Source organism: Poeciliopsis prolifica, unplaced genomic scaffold (assembly GCF_027474105.1).
Source record: "Poeciliopsis prolifica strain line A6 unplaced genomic scaffold, Auburn_PproV2 SCAFFOLD046, whole genome shotgun sequence".
Lineage (NCBI taxonomy): Eukaryota > Metazoa > Chordata > Actinopteri > Cyprinodontiformes > Poeciliidae > Poeciliopsis > Poeciliopsis prolifica.
Genome location: NW_026562421.1, coordinates 3561721 through 3580000, shown reverse-complemented (window position 1 = coordinate 3580000; position 18280 = coordinate 3561721). Strand labels below are relative to the sequence as shown.

At 42.0% G+C, this 18280-nt stretch overlaps 1 protein-coding gene across 1 annotated transcript in view; it reads right to left on the bottom strand.

The window, feature by feature from the left end:
• Positions 1 to 18280, bottom strand: part of lama5 (laminin, alpha 5) — a 72038-nt gene that overhangs the window by 24722 nt on the left and 29036 nt on the right. Inside the window, 31 exon segments of the mRNA XM_055056784.1 lie at positions 293 to 310; positions 313 to 503; positions 579 to 694; positions 946 to 1037; positions 1040 to 1084; positions 1893 to 2019; positions 2104 to 2318; positions 2505 to 2598; positions 3104 to 3212; positions 4051 to 4198; positions 4201 to 4213; positions 4742 to 4895; positions 5041 to 5138; positions 5837 to 5979; positions 7350 to 7488; positions 7799 to 7955; positions 8473 to 8572; positions 8641 to 8746; positions 8980 to 9032; positions 9108 to 9207; positions 9739 to 9791; positions 9909 to 10046; positions 10817 to 10951; positions 11931 to 12065; positions 12547 to 12684; positions 13951 to 14091; positions 14733 to 14798; positions 14881 to 15015; positions 15103 to 15193; positions 15269 to 15387; positions 16148 to 16263. Of these exon segments, the coding sequence (XP_054912759.1) occupies positions 293 to 310; positions 313 to 503; positions 579 to 694; positions 946 to 1037; positions 1040 to 1084; positions 1893 to 2019; positions 2104 to 2318; positions 2505 to 2598; positions 3104 to 3212; positions 4051 to 4198; positions 4201 to 4213; positions 4742 to 4895; positions 5041 to 5138; positions 5837 to 5979; positions 7350 to 7488; positions 7799 to 7955; positions 8473 to 8572; positions 8641 to 8746; positions 8980 to 9032; positions 9108 to 9207; positions 9739 to 9791; positions 9909 to 10046; positions 10817 to 10951; positions 11931 to 12065; positions 12547 to 12684; positions 13951 to 14091; positions 14733 to 14798; positions 14881 to 15015; positions 15103 to 15193; positions 15269 to 15387; positions 16148 to 16263 (3485 nt within the window).

Sequence of the window (18280 nt, the reverse complement as noted above, 5' to 3'; positions counted from 1 at the left end):
TATTTTGTTAGCAAACTAAATACTTAGCTTCACACTAACTTTTAAGTTTGAGTACTAAATATTTAGTTCAGAGCTAAATATTTAGTTTCCAAACTAAACGCTTATTAAATATTTAGTTGGAAGCGAACTTTTATAAATGAACAGAATAGATGATAGCCTTTAATTTTAAATATTTTATGAACTATATGCACTGATGTGAAACATGCCCTGCGTCTGCATTTTAAATTTCTAAACTTCCTGTTTCAGGATCAAGTTTTTCACCGATTCTGGACCTGAAAGCAACTGGACTCACGCCTGCAGTTGGGAAACCCCAGAAGCCCGTGGCGCACATGGAGCAGTCCCGTCCAATCACGTTGGGCCGGCACCGGCACTGACCGCCGAACGGCTCGCAGGCGTCGCTCTCGGCTCCGGCCTCGTGACACGCGCAGGGAATCGCGCCGTTGTTGAAGAACGCCGACAGCGACACCGCCGAGCTGAGGCAGAACGGCGAGGCGGCGGCGGGACTGCAGAGGAAACGTTCACCACGTCAGTGAAGCAGCAAGACGTTAATAAAATATTTCTCCTCCTGGGCAACTGACCTCACAGAGAAGCTGTTCTGTCCACAGTTGCTGATGAAGTCGTACGATTTGTCCAGAGGTTCTTCGTTCAGGTAGCTGGAGCTGTAGCTCCGCTCAGGAACCACGAGAACGTAATCCTGCCGAGACATAAAACGGGAATTCATTCCTTCACTTTACGAACCAACAGGGACAACCAGTGACGAGCTACATTTAGCTGAGTAACTTCTTTAGTCTTCTTTTACAGACTGTTTCATTAGGGAGCTCAAAAAGTGGCAAAATTGAATCTGTAACAACTCTGAAGACATTAGATTATATGAGTTCAGTCTCGTATCTTCGGCGTAAGAACAGAATCAATTTGATCATCTGAGAAACGAAAGCAAAATCTCACCAGCCACAAAGTTCTGCCTGCAGGAATCTGAACGGTGAGGAAAACGTCGTGCTGCGTCACATCCAGCATGATCTGGTTCTCCGAAACCAAACGTTCCTGCAGCCGTAAGCATGGGGGCAGAACGAGGCGTTGGTCTGGCCTGACACACACACACACACACACACACACACACACACACACACACACACACACACACACACGCACACACACACACACACACACACACACACGCACACACACACACACACACACACACGCACACACACACACAGATTCAAAGTCACAATCATTGCTCAATGCATCCTGTTCAACAAATAATCACAATAAAAGAACGCTAAGTTGTTGCATTTTGGCCGATAAAATGTTTATTTCAAATGTATTAATATTTTTAATATTGTGTTAAGATGAAGTGGAAAAATAAAAATCTGATGATTTGGGAAATTGTCTTCATCTAATTATTCGAGAATATTCGCTTACAAGCTGCATAAATATCTTCATTTAATTATTAATAATTTTTTTGTAAGTATAACATTTTTGCTTTTTAATTTTTAAATTTATTTTTTTTTATCAGGATTGATTTAAACGCGTACATCAAAGGAATGCTATTTTATTACATTTAAAGGACATTAAATGTTCTGTTCCCTTTTTAAAATAAGGAATTGAGTTATTTAATTGCATTTTTAGGAATTTTTAATATTGCATAAAATAAGCTTAATTTTTTAAAAATTAAGATGATATGGATTTTTTTTAACCTGATTAATCAATTAATGTTAGAATAACTGACACATACTGTTACAATAATGCAACAACTAAAATAATAGTCCCAACATTCTTATTTAGTTGTATTTTAAAAAAATCAGTTTTCAATTTCACACATTTTTTGGGGTCAAAAGAGGCAAATTTAGTTGATTTGTGAAAGATATTTTTTGCAGTGTAGCGCTTGTTACCCTGCCAGATGACGCCTCCATTGATGTAAACCTGGACGGGATATGTGGGATGAAGAGGTTGGTGAAAATGGAGGATGAAGACGTAACGGCCGAGAGCCTGGAGGCGAGTCGAGTACACCGCTGCATTCTGGGTAACGGAGACGCAAAGGGAAACTTAAACAGGAAGTAAAACTGTAAAATTATCACCTGTTTAAATCAGCAGCTTTGAAACCTGCAGCGAGTCCAGACGCATGTGGACGCTGTTGTCGGCTCCGAACGGCGGCCGGACGTCTCCCATCCAGACCGGCTCGTCCCTCTGGCTGGGGGACAGCGGCGGGGCGGCGGACGCCTGGACCGGAGCGTCCTCCGTGGACGAGCTCTGGCCCTCCTTCAGGACCACAGAGTCCGACGGCGTCTGGAAGCGGGACGGGATGCAGGACGAGCTGCGACAGAGAGCAATCACAACGTGAGGTCGTTTCTGCAGCTGCGTTTCCGTCACAAATTCACACACATTTTGGTCGAAATTCAGATTATGTAATCTGTGTGTTGCCTGTCGTTGTAAATTCAGATTATGTAATCTGTGTGTATTTACCTGTCATTATAATTTCAGATGATGTAATCTGTGTTTACCTGTCGGGGAGAACTGTCCGTGCGTCCCGATGCAGTGGAGTCCAGGCTCGACAAACTCCATGGTGAAAACGTCTTTGGGCACCAGGTAGACTTTGTGCTGCAAACAATGAAAAAATGTTTAAAGAATAAAGCTAATTAATTCAAAAAACGTTAAGATTTTCTATCCCTTATTTTGGAAATCAAGACAATATTTCAAGCCTCTATCTCATAATTAAAGCTGCAACAAACAATTATTTTAGTAATCAATTAATCACTTATTCTGATAATGAATCAATTAAAACAAATTTTTTTAACTAGATATGCATTTTTTAAATACAATATCAGAAAAAGTGCAAATAAACAATTAAATCAAAGTTACATTTTCACATAATTCCTTCAGTTGATCATTTGTAGCAAAGGATAAAAAAATATTTCAATGTTTCTGCTCGACTTGTTTTCTGCTCCACTCTGATTGTAAAAACGTAAACATTGGAAAGTCGCGGCGCCGGCGCCGTCCAGCTGCTGGGAGCCTCAGACGTTATTTGGTTCTGCAGGTGATTATTCACCTTCCAGTGACGATGAACAGATTCGTCTTTGTGTCGGGACAGAAGAATGATTCTCACCAGAAAGAAGGAGGCGCGCTCCGACGACAGCTGGACGTCGGCGTCGGTGGCCAGAGAGAAAACCGCCACCCGGTTCTGGTCGTCGACCGCCACGACTCGACACAGGAAGCTGCAGAACGCAGACAGGAAGATGAAGACGTGATGACAGAACCGACCGGAGCCCACAGACTAAACGCTCCGCGCTCTTTGTGTTCCAACCTCATGTGGACACTGAGGACATGAGGGATGAATTTTCTTTTTCAAATAATTTTTTTTATTTGGGAGGAAAGTTTTCCTTTCCCTTCATTAGTTAAAGGTTCAGACATTCAGGGTCGAAGGTGAAGGTGGAAGCAGAAAGTCAAACACTGCAAAAACACAAAATCTTACCAAGTTATTTTAAGTTTAGTTTCCAGTGCAATTATCTTGTGCACTTAAAAAAAAGACAAAACTAACTTCAGCGAGAAACAGCAGCAATATTAATATTAATATTGATTCTACTGGAAGGAAAGATATTTCTCCCATTTAGTAGGTGAAATAATCTGCCGTTGAAACTGGAACTTTTTCATCAATATTAAGAAATTATTGTATTTAAACAAGCTGAACTTACTTATATGTTAGTTTAAAAGTAATATGACATTTGAGCTCGAAAATAGACCAAAAATACTTGGTAATATTTTGTGTTTTTACAGTGCTCTTCAGTACAAATTTACAGAAAAAATAGTTTTCATCTTTGATGCAAAATGAATATTTTTTGTACAATTTTGGCTTAATTGCAGCTTTTGTCCCCAGAAATTTGCCTTTTTTGTGAGTTTGTGTCTTCAGTTAACGATTAATCGTTCACAGCTATTTAAACAGTCGATTAATGACGATTAATCGGTTCAGCCCTGGATCAAATGCCTGTTCAGCTCCAGATAAACAGGAAGTGGGTCAGAGAGGCGGAGGACGGATGGACAGGTGTTCGTATTCACCTGAACTTGCAGTGCAGCAGCGTCACCAGGTGGCGCTGCGTTGGCGCTCCAGGCGAGTTGACGGCAACGCTCAGCGTTTGCGGCAGCTCTTCTTCGCTAGAGTATTCGACCACCAGCGCGTAGTCTCCAGGAGAGGCCAGACGACCCGCAGCTCGATGCTGATCTGGACCAGAACCGAACCGTTACAACGTCTTTCCCTCTTTTAATGCTGAAGTCTGCAACTTTCACAAAAATATGTCTGCATCTCGTGACGTTTTGTTGTGGGACAGATAATCTCAGAAAAGGTTGATCTCCTTTATTTCCTCCTTGGCCAAAAACAACCAATCAGAGCCAGGAGGAGGGTCTTAGCGCTGTCAATCATCTCATGTACTCGCTGCTAAGTGTGCTAAAGGACAAAAGGCATATTGGTGCAGGGAAACCCTTTGCCTGCTGGCTAAGCTAACTAGCTCAGCATTGGTTGCATCTTATGTTGTGGTGAACCGACCATAGCTTAGCAATGAGTGAAGTGGAGGAGATATGCAAGAGGTTGATTGACAGCGCTAAGATTTCTGGGGGAAGGTTGATGTTTTTCCACAGATTTCCAACATAATGATAATTTTAACATGTAAAGGTCTTTTATTTTCACATAGAGATTCTGCAGCTTTAATTACTCTTAAAACATGTGAAATAACCCAGCGGTCGGTCGTCTTACGTCCAGCCCGCTGCAGACGGCCATGTCGGGGTGACGCGGCGTGACCCTCTCGGTGGGGCACGGCCGCGGCAGGTGGTTGTCATGGCGACAGCTGGCGTCGTTTCCGGAGATGGACGGGAAAGAGTCCAGAGACAGGAACTTGTACAGCAGGCAGCTGGACAAACGTATTTAAAAGACAGACAATTTAGAGATGATGATGACTTTGAACAGAAAGTGTGTTATTTCAATATTTTTATAAAGACATTAAAACTAAGGTTTTCTGAACAAAATCCTTTGAAAAATCAAATAATAATATTTACTTCTGGCTGTTTTCAGAGCTGTAAGTGCAGGGCTCAGTGACTCTGATCTGCAGGATGGGAGCTTCATAGTAGGCACTAGGCAGCAACACCAGGAAGTCCTGGAGACAAATAGTCAGAAGAAACTGACAGTCAGGATAAAATATCAGTGCAATATTCAGTGGTGCATTTTGTAAGATCAATGAATGTAATGATAAAAGTTTTATTAGTCATAAATCTGTGACTGCATCCAGTCAAAATCCTGCAAATAGAAATACTTCTGTAAAAATATAACTGATCATTTCTATTATTAACTTGAATTAACTGCTTGAAGCTCTGCCTCTAAATAACCGCACTGACAAAAATTGTGAAAAAATAAATACAAAAAATTAAAAGGGAAAATAGAGAAAAAAAAGACGACAAAAAGATAAAAACGAAAATAAACTGGAAGAAAAACAAAAAAGAATAAAGAAAAAAATGTAAAAAGAAAAGAAATACTTTAAGAAAAAAGTAAGCACAAAAAATAGATGAAAAAAAGAAAATTAAAAAATAGAAACAAAATTTAAGGACATAGAAAGCAGAACAAGACAAAAGTGGCAAAATATGTTTAGAAAAGTGTGTTAAATAAAAAAAGCAAAAAAAGAAAAGAGAAAATGGAGAGAAAAGGTTAGAAAAAATAAAATAAATTTATTGACAAACAAATATCAATAGAGTTTATTAACACAACAATAAATCAGAATTTTTCTATGAGTAGTGATAATAAATAAATGGCAGCAGTCATTGTGGACAGAAGAACTGATGGCGAATCGCTGCAGGTTACCAGTAAGATTCCCTCGGCTTCGATGACGACGGTCCAGCTTCCTGGGTTCAGCACGAACGGCTCCACAAAGCTGTTCTGGGGAACGTTGACGAACGTCGGCTGCACACTCGGCGCAAAGACGATTTGTTTGGACTGTTCCGAACCTTAAAACCCAAACGTCAGAAAAAACTGCATCAGTTTCCAAAACTTTCCTAAAAAAGTCAAACTAAAAATGAGTGAAGTGTTGGAGGAACTCAGGAAGAGACGAAACTGATAATCTGCTGTTTTCACTGCAAAAACACAAAATCTCACCAAGTCTGGTCTAGCAAATATCTCAGAATACTTTAATAAGATGAAACTAACTTAAAAGTAAACTTTCAGCAGGAAATTGGATGTTAAGTAAATAATTCCTTTAATATTGTTTCATTGGCAGAATATTTCACTTATAAACTGGGAAAAATATCTGGTTATAAATGAAATAATCTACCAATGATTTTTTCATCAATATTAAGCTCCTATTTCTTCCTGAAAATGTTAGTTTCGTCTTATTTCACGTGTTGTAAGCGACTTGCACTGGAAGCCAGACCAGAACTCCTTGGTTCGACTGTGTTTGTGCAGCGTTGGGTGGGACGTACCTCTGCGGTTGGCCTGATAGGCTGTTATTTTACCGCTGGAGGTGACTCCCTCAGAATTGACATATCTGAGGATGAACCGAGTCAGATAGACGTCTGCCTCGCTCACATAAACCTGCAGCTTCACCGCAGTCTACCAGGACCGGGTCCGAGGTGAGAAAGAAAATACGTAAGTCTTACACCGCTGACATATCTACTGACCTGTGGCCCTGAAGAGGAAAATATACGAGCTTAAAGACAGAAAGAGAAGTCACCACCACAAAGTCTGCATGAGCCGGCTGCAAACAAGCGACCTTCGTCTGACAGGACAGGTGGGAAAGACAGACAGGAATGAAGATGTTTCTCTGCTAGAGTCTCGCTGCAGTTATCGCTTTTTGATTCTGCAAGTTTACAAACACGTTGCAATGTGACGTCTACATCCAAAACTGCTAGCTGACTAGCAGTTTGCTAAAACAGCATTGGGTTAAATCAGGGGTCAAAAGCTGTTTGACCCCTGACCACGAATCAGTGGTCCACTGACAGCCTTAGACGGGTAAAAATGTTTGTTCAAAAAAAATGTTGTTAACCAAAAATAGAAAAAAATATTATTCCAAGCTAATTTTCATTTTTAATTTAATGAATTTTTTGGCCTTCCAGTTGTCTGAAGTTGCCTGTTTATGCCCCAAGATGCAGAAAATTGTTTTTCTTTTAATAAGTGAACAATTCAAAGCTCTTTTTATGTTTTGACCCTGATGATAAAAAGTTTGAACTCGTCTGAGCAGAAACTCAAAGTCCAGATGAATAAATGAGCTCAGAAACATTATTTAGAGAAAAGGAGCGGTTCAGATCCACCGCCTCCTTTTCCAAATTTAGTAAGTGAACAAAAAGACAGAAAAATGCATTTTTCCTTCATTCTCACTCACAGTTACCACAGTAGTAACGCCTGCCGTCCTCTACGACCGACACTCTGCCCCAAACAGCAGAACCGGCCCTGTTGCTATAGCGGAGCGCCACACGGAAAAGGTCCGGAGAGGTGACAAACACCGACACCAAAACTTTGGACTGCCAAGAAAACGGAGAACCAGGAAAGAAGAGAAGATGGGACAACACAGAAAAACAGAGGAGCCAAAAGTTAGAAAGCAAAACGACCCGAGAGAAGAAAACAAAAAACTAGAAAGGACAGAGGAATAATTCACAGAGAAATCACCAACAGTGACCAAAAGGAAAGTTTAATACCGTCACCTTTAATACCAAATGATTCTACCAAAGAGAAATGTCCAACATTGTTCATTCGTGAAAGGAAACAAACAAAGAAAGAGGGGCCACAGTCATCTGAATATTTTGAATGAGACAAATAAAGTCAGAATCCTACCTGGATGTGGGACATCTGAGCGTACCCTCTCCAGCTGAAGTCTGGGAACTCCAGGAGGTTGTAGCCGAATCTCACCGGCCGGCCGTCCAGCATGCTTCCCTCCTCGATCTCGAACTTCAAATGGTGCAGATCCGGGAAGTAATGATCCCGACGAGGCCTGCAGGCAAACAGCACAAACCAGCGACCATGAAGCCACGGTTACCGCTCACATCCACAGGTTTGGTGCCGGAAGGCAAAAAGAGGCCTTTCCTTTTCATCCAAGTGAAAAAAATCACTTTTATTTGTTTTTCAGGGTCTTTGTATCGCCACGTAGACCAGTTGCCATGTTTTTTTTTCTGAACAGAAACACAAAATTCTGCAGCACACTGACATGCTTCATTTGTCATAGTCAAGCTAGCATAACTATGACAGGCACAAATTTACTCCTGTTTGTTCTTCTATCTAAAATGGCCGCCATCATACAGAACTGACCTACGTCCCTCTCTGTATTACTTTAGAATGAAATGTTTTTCCTGACCTTGTCATCCACTTGTCGTGTTGCCAATCAGTAACAAAGCACAGCACACATTTAAGATTTAGCCTTTCATGTTGAGATGCTTCATAAAGAGAGTCACGGTTGGGCTAAAGATGAGGATATTTCTGCATTTATGAGAAATAAATGCAGTTAGACTCACTGGTTACACCTTGGCCCCTCCACGTTGGGTCTGCAGTCACACTGACCGTTTTGTTGACCACAAAACTGACCCACTGCGCCTCCGATGTCACACTGACAACCTGAAAAACACCAACGCACTTTAGCCACCAGCAAACGAAGACATTTAAATCCATCAGGTGACGCTCACCCTGGCAGCCGAAGTAACTGTGAGCCTGCAGGTTGTAGAAACCCTGTTTGCAAGTGGAGCATGTTCCACTGCAGACGCCGGGCTTACAGTGACACTCTCCAGTCTCCTGCCAAACACAAAAATACAGTCATCACCATCAGCTGCAGTAAATACATCAAAATTAGAGAAAAACATAAAAATATGCCAAGGAGATGAACTATTCCGGTTGAGTTTGTCTCCTTCTCACCCTTAATTAAAGTATAATAAACAGTTATTATGATTTATAAAGTGTTTGAAAGATTAGCTAGATTTATATTTCTCAGGTATCAGCTTCTCCAGCTGGTGCAGAGATGCTTTTACCTGTACACATTCTGCAACCCCGCTCAGCGTCCCAGCGATGTTGCACTCACAGTCTGCAGGAGAAACCAGACAGCTGTTAGATCTACCAGCTGCAGCCATACAAATGAGGAACGTGTGAGATTTCCTACTGGAGCATCCATCAGCAGCATCAGGGGAGAGGTTCCAGTACAGAGGTTTACATCTGTCACACGCCGGGCCCTCCACATGAAGCCGGCACTCGCACTCACCCTGCATGCACCAGTTCATCAGAGCTGCAGGATCTAACTACTATAATACATATTGTTTTTCCGTGATTTCCATAATTACAGCCTATTTTCACTGACTAATTGACAGTCAGTGAAAAATTTAGCTCCTCTGTTCTAACTAGAAACAACCAATCAGAGCCAGGAGGCGGGTCTTAGCGCTGCCAATCACAATCTCACATCACGCGTCGTGAATGCAAAGGCTTGTTAGCATAGCCACCAATATCAGCGGATAAAGGGTTTTTTTTCTGTAATGCTAAGTTGTTTCTCCACCATTTAGCAGCAAGTCTGAGTTTGATTGACAGCACTGAGCCCCTCCTCCTGGCTCTGATTGGCTGGTTTTGGTTCCGACAGCAGAAGCTGCTCAGGGAGGAGATCGATCTTTTCACAGATTATCCACCTCATAAACACGACACTTTTAACAAAAATGTAAAAATTATATTCCTTTTTACATACTGAAGCTTTAAATTAAAACCGTTAATTTAAAAGGATGAGAGTAAAAACAAGCAGGACTTACAACAGGCGGCAGCACGACGTACTGAACGGATCCGGCCGGGTGGCAGGTGCCGGCTGGCAGGAGCAAAGAACAGTTTGGACATTTCATAATGTATGTAGTGCAACTCAAACTGAAGTACAAAACCAACAGATTCCCTTTTGTCTGGCAACAAATGTTTGTTGTTTTATCACCTTGGCAGTCGGGGAAGCCGTAGGAGCCGTGTGCACAGCTGTCGCACCGCAGGCCGCCGACGCCGGGCAGGCAGGCGCAGCGCCCCGTCTGCTGGTCGCAGGTGGAGAACCGCGACCCGGCGGCGGAGCACTGGCAGGCTGCAGAGGGAAACACACATCATGCTTTCAGTCAGCGGTGTCCAACATGAGCCCCGGGGGCCATTTGTGACCCTCAAACTAATTTTGTGTGGCCCCCAACTGGATCCAAATTTTGCCCGTATTGATGCAGATGGAAACTTTTAATTTGTTCTCTTGGTGAAAATGGTCACTAATATTATCTTATATTATCAAAATATTTTTCTTTTCATAACCAAGTCTTAACAAAAACCAAGTCGATCCGAGACTTTTACAGAAAACACAACTTTGCTGCATTCAGTGAGCTTCTCTTAAAGTTCACTAAATATTAAAAGCTTTTTGAAAAAGTGGCACAAATCCTGTTATTTAATGGCATCCAAAAGAAACAAAAAATTAGATAATTTTTTTAATACAACAAACATGCAAAATCTACCACAACTTATTAGGTCTCTTGTAGATTGCAGAAAATATACGGTAAATTTCTGTCAAAAAAATTCACATTTTGAGAAATTTTCTAGAAAAAAGAAGGACATTTATAAACTCCAAGAGTCATGAAAAGGTTAATGTCAAAATGTTGCAATTTTTATATTAATGTCAGAAATTTTCTACAAAAAAAGGGAAATTTAAGAATTTTAAATGTCAAAAATTTCTGAGATTAATCAGGAAATATCTGAGTTTCTGGCAGAAATTTGCTCCCAAACACAACATCAGAGAAAAAAATCCCCTTCAGGTTTTGGATCTGCAATAAATTGGTTTTAATTTGTCTGATTTTAGTTTGTGTTTTTCCGACTTACGCGTGCAGCTCGGGTAGCCATAGTAACCGGGGGCGCACTGGTCACATGACGCGCCGCCGTAATTGGGTCGGCAGTGGCAGATTCCCGACACGGTGCAGCTGGTACCGAATGAGGTGCGAGGATCACAGGAGCATTCTGGGAAAAAAATAATTAGTTAAACTCAGACACAAAGAAACAAACATTCCTATCTTTATATTAGACTAAGGAGATCAAAAAGTGCCAAAATTCAATGTAAAGATATTTGGATGATGAGTTATGACAAAACTTAACTTTCCTTTGAGATTCATAAAACATTTTAAAACTGATTTTTCTATCTGCTCTTCCTATTCAACTGATTTTATTATTTGCATGTTGTATCTTTTAATTTATTTTCTGTGTTTTGATGAGAGCTGTCGAGAAAGGTGTCTATAAATAAGATTTATTATTAATCTTGTTATTCATTTCTGGAAAGTAACAAAGTTGAAATTAATATTTAGAATGGAACAAAATAAAAGACCAGCATGCAATAAGATTAACATGAATTCATACATCTAGAGAGTGATACTTTATTTAGGCTTTAGAGTTGAATTATCTAATATTTCTGCACAAATTTTTCTTTATGCATTTATACTTTATTTTGTTTTTATCTGAATTTTATTTCACACTCTGTTGATTGTGTGTGGGAATAATCAATGTTTATTTGACTGCATATTTGATCAACTCTGTGAATATATTGTGAAACAAAAAGTACTTTTTAATTGAATGAATCACATATAAGTTACAATGTATAAAAATATTTTGACTTTTATTTTGAAAATCAATAAATTCTCCACAGGTTTTAGCTGAAGTTATTGTCCTGTAGTTGATGTGTTATTTATGAAAAACCTTCTGGTTTCAGCAGCTGAGCAAGCGAACTCTGGGAGCCGCCATTTTGTTTTTCGTAACCCTTGACCTAGACCTGTCTCATATTTTCACATTTCCCTTCTCGTTTTTCCCACCTACTCTAAAAAACCCCCCGATTCTTTACGAAGTGCTGTGCCACTCCATAAAGTCTGGCCTCAGACGAAGTGCTTCCAGATGTGAGCTGGTGGTAGAACCAGAGCAGGTAGATTGGGTCCGGACTCAGGCTGCTTACCCAGACAGTTGGGGAAGGAGTGGAACCCGGAGCGGCACTGTTCGCAGCGCGGACCCTGAAACTCCGGCCTGCAGAGGCAGCGACCCGACGCGTCGCAGCGCTCAGGGAGAGAGCCGACTGTGCTGCAGCCGCACACTGCAGAGAGAGGTCAGAGGTCAGGGAGGGCCCAACTACAGATGCTGCGTGGCCGCATGGGCAGAAGGAAAGGAGTCAGTCCAAAATTTATGCATTTTGACTATATATTCACTGAATGTTATGTTAATTTATAAGATTTCAATGCATTTATCCAACTTAAGAAAATAAATAATGACATTTAATTTACTTTAAGCCACGGCTGCGAATTTAACACATTAATTTTGATTAAATAATTATATAGACTCAGAGGCAGAACCTTTGTGTTTGTGCGTTTCTGGTACGCCTTTAAATTTGACACACAAACAATATCCAAAAAATAAAAAAACAATATTGATGAAGTTTTTGGTTTTGTTTGACCGTGTCACTCAGTTAGAAAAGGTTTCAGGGCAAATGTAACGAATCGGGAGCTGAATTACTAATTAATAAATAAATAAAATATATTTGTTTTTGTGTCGGGAAACATTCAGAGGAGGCGACTCACGTTGGCAGAGGGGATAGTTAAAGTAACCGGGCGCGCACTGGTCACAATGGTAACCATGGAAACCGCTCCGGCACATTCCTCGACCAGTCACCGGGTCACATGACCCGTCCAGGCAGCCCGGACCCGAACACTGGCAGGCTGCGCGGAAACACAGAGTGAGAGAGAGGCGGCAGAACCAGAACTGGACAGAACCAAAACCGGCAACAGAATCAGAACCGGACAGAACCAGAACCGGACAGAAGCAGAGAACAGAACAAAACAACAGAACAGAACCAGAACAGAACAACAGAACAGAACCAGAAAAAAACAACAGAACCAGACAACAGAACAGAACCGGACAGAACCAGAGAACAGAACAAAACAACAGAACAGAACCAGAACTGGACAACAGAACCGGAACCGGAGAACAGAACAAAACAACAGAACAGAACCGGCAACAGAACCAGAACCGGCAACAGAACAACAGAACCAGAACCGGACAACAGAACCAGACCGCAGAACCAGACAACAGAAGAATGGATGCATGACAGAAGGAATGAAGCTTCATTGAATTGATGAGGTGAAGGAAGAAAGAAGAGGAGGGGCTGAAAAAAAACTTTAATTCCAGATTCTTTGGGATAAATCCTGAAAATCTAAGATCTAAAATATGAACTTCCTGTCCGCCATGTTTGGTGTTCCTGCCCGCCATGTTTGGTGTTCCTGTCTGCCATGTTTGGTGTTCCTGTCCGCCATGTTTGGTGTTCCTGCCCGCCATGTTTGGTGTTCCTGCTCGCCATGTTTGGTGTTCCTGTCTGCCATGTTTGGTGTTCCTGCCCGCCATGTTTGGTGTTCCTGCCCGCCATGTTTGGTGTTCCTGTCTGCCATGTTTGGTGTTCCTGCCCGCCATGTTTGGTGTTCCTGCCCGCCATGTTTGGTGTTCCTGTCCGCCATGTTTGGTGTTCCTGCTCGCCATGTTTGGTGTTCCTGCCCGCCATGTTTGGTGTTCCTGCCCGCCATGTTTGGTGTTCCTGTCTGCCATGTTTGGTGTTCCTGCCCGCCATGTTTGGTGTTCCTGTCTGCCATGTTTGGTGTTCCTGCCCGCCATGTTTGGTGTTCCTGCCCGCCATGTTTGGTGTTCCTGTCCGCCATGTTTGGTGTTCCTGCCCGCCATGTTTGGTGTTCCTGTCTGCCATGTTTGGTGTTCCTGCCCGCCATGTTTGGTGTTCCTGCCCGCCATGTTTGGTGTTCCTGTCTGCCATGTTTGGTGTTCCTGCCCGCCATGTTTGGTGTTCCTGCCTGCCATGTTTGGTGTTCCTGCCCGCCATGTTTGGTGTTCCTGTCCGCCATGTTTGGTGTTCCTGCCCGCCATGTTTGGTGTTCCTGCTCGCCATGTTTGGACAGATGAGCGTGTCGCTCGTCTCTCACCCTGGCAGTTGAGGCCGTAGAAACCCGGGGCGCAGGCGTCGCAGTGATCCCCGCTGAACCCAGGTTTACAGACGCAGGTCCGGGTCCGAGGGTCCGGCCTGCACGAGTTATCCACCGTCCCTGCCGCGCTGCATTCACAGTCTGCGTGGAAAACAGAGGAAAACTGTAGAAAATGTTGGAAAAAGAGCCAACAGACAGATTGCAGGTGATCTGTGTTCAGATCAGCTTTTCTCCTCTAAGCGGCTTTCTGTTCGCTCCACAGGTTTCCCAAACACTCCCTCAAATATCCACACAGAATCATCCACCAGTCAAGGTCAGACGTTTGCTACTGTTCCCAAAACACAAAGAGCTAAAACCTCATTTTGTTTCAGGTTTACTGATTACAATGTAATCCTCAAACTAATCTGACAAAATCTATCAGCACCATCCACCACAGGTCAGAGGTCACTCTTCTTTAACGTTTGTAATTAAAATGTAAGTTGTGATGACAATGATATATTATATTTACTACTGGATACACTTTAAAAAAACAATCATAATTTCAAAATTTTCATCATATTTTCTTAATTGTTCTTTGTCTAACATTAAAATTTGTATAATGACCAGAAACTTAAGCAATAATTAACGAAAACATCTCTGTCCTCTTCAGTTTGTGCATAATTGAACAAGGAATAAATTTTAACCATCACATGAGGAAAAGTGAGATGGTTTTGGTATTTTGGGATCCACATTTCCATCTCCTGAGGGATTTCTTAGTTCAGTGTTTGAGTGAAGAGACTTACTGATGATCTCTCCGGCTGGTTTCGCCTCACCGTTGTTGTCAGTGTTTGTGGGATCCGTTGGGATGGCTGGTGAACAGAAAGAGTTTAATTTAAATACTGTATCCATAAAAATCTGCAACACTTCAGGAATGTTTCTGCTCCAACTCACGGTAACACTGCGGAAAGTCGATGAAGCCGCTGGCGCAGGAGTCACAGTTCTCCCCGGTGTAGTTCGGTTTGCAGAAGCAACGTCCGGTCAGATCCTCGCAGGTGCCGTCCGTGAACTCTGACTGGCAGTTACAGGCTGGAGGCCAATAAAACAATCAGGACAATCAGGATAAAGATGAAGCCCTGAGCTGAGGGAACCTGATCGGGCAGCAGCTAGACTCACGCAGACAGGCCAGCGGGGAGTCGACGGGATGGTCAGGCGACCGATAGTAGGTGGGGATGCAACGCTCACAGTTGACTCCGGTGGTGTGATGCTGTCAGAGAAAGTTTACACCATTAAAGCTCCATCATTGAACACAGTAATGCCCCAGTGCAGGAGTCTGAGGTACCTGGCAGTTGAGGCAGACTCCTCCTCCTCTGTGGTGTCCGTGGATGTCGAGACTGGCTCTCCGCCGGTCAACCTCGGGATCGTAGTAACAATCGAAGGAATGGCGGTGACAGTTACAGGCTGAAAGAACCAACAAAACCAATAAAACCAACAAAACCAATGAAACCAACAAAACCAATAAACCAACAAAACCAATGAAACCAACAAAACCAACAAAACCAATGAAACCAACAAAACCAATGAAACCAACAAAACCAATAAACCAACAAAACCAATAAACCCAACAAAACCAATGAAACCAACAAAACCAATGAAACCAAATAAACCAATTAAACCAAATAAACCCAACAAAACCAATGAAACCAAATAAACCCAACAAAACCAATGAAACCAACAAAACCAATGAAACCAACAAAACCAATAAACCAACAAAACCAATGAAACCAACAAAACCAATAAACCCAACAAAACCAATGAAACCAAATAAACCCAACAAAACCAAATAAATCCAATGAAACCAATGAAACCAAATAAACAGATGAAACCAAGCATGACAAGTAAGAAGGTTTTGTACTTTTATTTTTCTCCAAACTTGTCTTATGTCTAATTTTAACTATTCACTGGAAGAAAAAAATTATTTATTCTGAAATGAATATAAATGTAACCAGAACTGAAAACATTTTCATCAGCACATCCAAATGCGGTTCCCCTCCCCAACCTGTTTCTGCTGAGCGTCATTAAATTAAAGCCAACTCATTCTGTTGAACCAACACATGAAACACATTCCAGTGCAGGCTTCAGCGATCACACCTTCTCTGTGTGTGTGTGTGTGTGTGTGTGTGTGTGTGTGTGTGTGTGCATCGTTTTGGGCTCCACTCACGTTCGCATTCATTAGCGCTGTAGGTCGTCGCAGGTTTCCACGGTGACTGGTTGTACCCGGAGCAACAGTGGTCACAGGAAACGCCGCAGGTGTTGTGCTGACAGTCGCACTGCAACCTGTGAAACGACGAAACGAACAAGATCAGGAGAAAAACAATAAACTCTCAGTTCTACAGGAAAAATATCAGATTTTTATCACCCAACTATGAACTGTGATCCAGACTGACCTGATTAGAATCAGACTTTTATAGATAATGAATTTTCAACACGTTTTGCAGGTGATTTTTTTTAACAGCCTGCAAAAAATTCTGGTTTAAAAAACTTCACTGGCAAAATTCATTTGTACATATTTGTCTGCAAATGTGGTGACCTTGTGGTGACCTTGTGGTGACCTGAACTCAAGCAACAGACTCTGGATCAAGTCGATCGGCTCCATCAGCCTCTAACAGACATTTGTTTCATTTACCATCTTTAATCACAGCCTGAGACGGACGAGAAGAGCTGAAATGATCGCCTGCTCTCATTCCTTCTCTCTGAACAAATCTTCCAACCCAACACCAAGACAGAAGAGATTTATCTGAATTCCTGGTTTCCATTAGTCAAACACCTGCCAGGCTGCTGTGTGTCCGCAGAGCCTCATGCCCGTTCTGTTTCTCCAAATGTTTAAAACACTAGAATAACACGCCAGTGACATCATTATGTTCCCTCCACTGGCCGTGATAATTGTTTAAATTTCATTCAGAAAGCAGACGCATGACTTCAGCATCACTTTAAACATAAGATCGGTTTGTTTCTGGCCCAGAACTCATGAGCTGTGAGTGAATGAGGCAGGAAAATCTTAACGAGTTACAACAACATTTAACTCATGTGTGGGATCAGAAAAGTTAGAAAAACTGATGTAAATACTAACTGTCTGCACCTCCTGCAGGTCTGCATGCATGTTTGTGCTGATAACACGTCCATGCATTGTGATCCTTTCATCACTCTTTCTGTTCAGTTTCTCCTTTTAGGTGTGAAGGATAAAAGTCTCACCAGCTTTTTACTAACAAAGATGGATTCTGGCTTTCCAGCTTTTTGATATTCATATGTTTAATTAAAAATAGAAACACATTCAATACACCCAGATTCAAAATATTGTTTCTGCTGCATCCTGTTCGAAGCCTCAGGGCTGCAGGGAATAAGCTGACAGAAATGTTCCTTCAGAAAAATGGCACCAAAAATGTCCTTTTTTTTGCCCAAATTCGAACCATATCCAACTTTTCCTGCACAACTACGACTCATATCCGATATTAAGTCAGTGAAACTCGTCACATGCCATTTATTATGTGAAGGAAAGAGTCTTAGTTCTCCTTTAATCTAACAGTCAAAGCAGATTTAAACATTATCTCCAGGATGCTCAGCAGTTTATCATGTTAGCTTGATAAACTGTCTCCGTCCTCCGACTTCACTCCTCTCCTCTAATCTCCTCCCGCGGATCCTCCAGAGCGATCTGAGACCCCATCCATCTCACTCTGCACCACAAGACCGTCTGCAGAGTCTGCAGCAAGCCCCAGCAAGTGTGGGTCTTCACACATGCATGGCTGAGTGCAGGAAGAGCAGAAAGTGTGAAGCAGAGCTGCACGTTTGTACATGAAAACAAAAAACGCAGATGGGAAACAAGCAGACAGATTTGACTGAGTAATAATGGCTCTTCTGCAGCGCCTGAGACTGACTAGTGAGAAAATAAACCCTGTAGTTTATATTCACAACAGATCTTTACCAACATGCTGTGAAGGTAATGAAAGGTTTCCCTCAGCCCCTTGTTTCCAGACATGCGTTAAAACAAGCTCCATCCTGCCTGGACAGAAACGCGCTTCATTCAGGCTGCGACCACAAACTAAGTTCATCTCCTGCCTGAATGTCTGAAAAGAAAACAGTAAAAAAAAAATCAATTTTCCTCTGACTTGTTTTCATTTTAGTCTGTTTGTGTCCATGAGGAGAATTAAATACATTTAAAAAGAAATCAAAGCAAATTCTGTCTGCTTACAACCAGCTACTTGGTTGGTACGATCTGAAAAGTGTGGCGTGCTTTTATTCTATACGATCTCTGATTTGCCAACAAACCTCGGTCTTGGTTTGGTTGAAGTGAACTCTG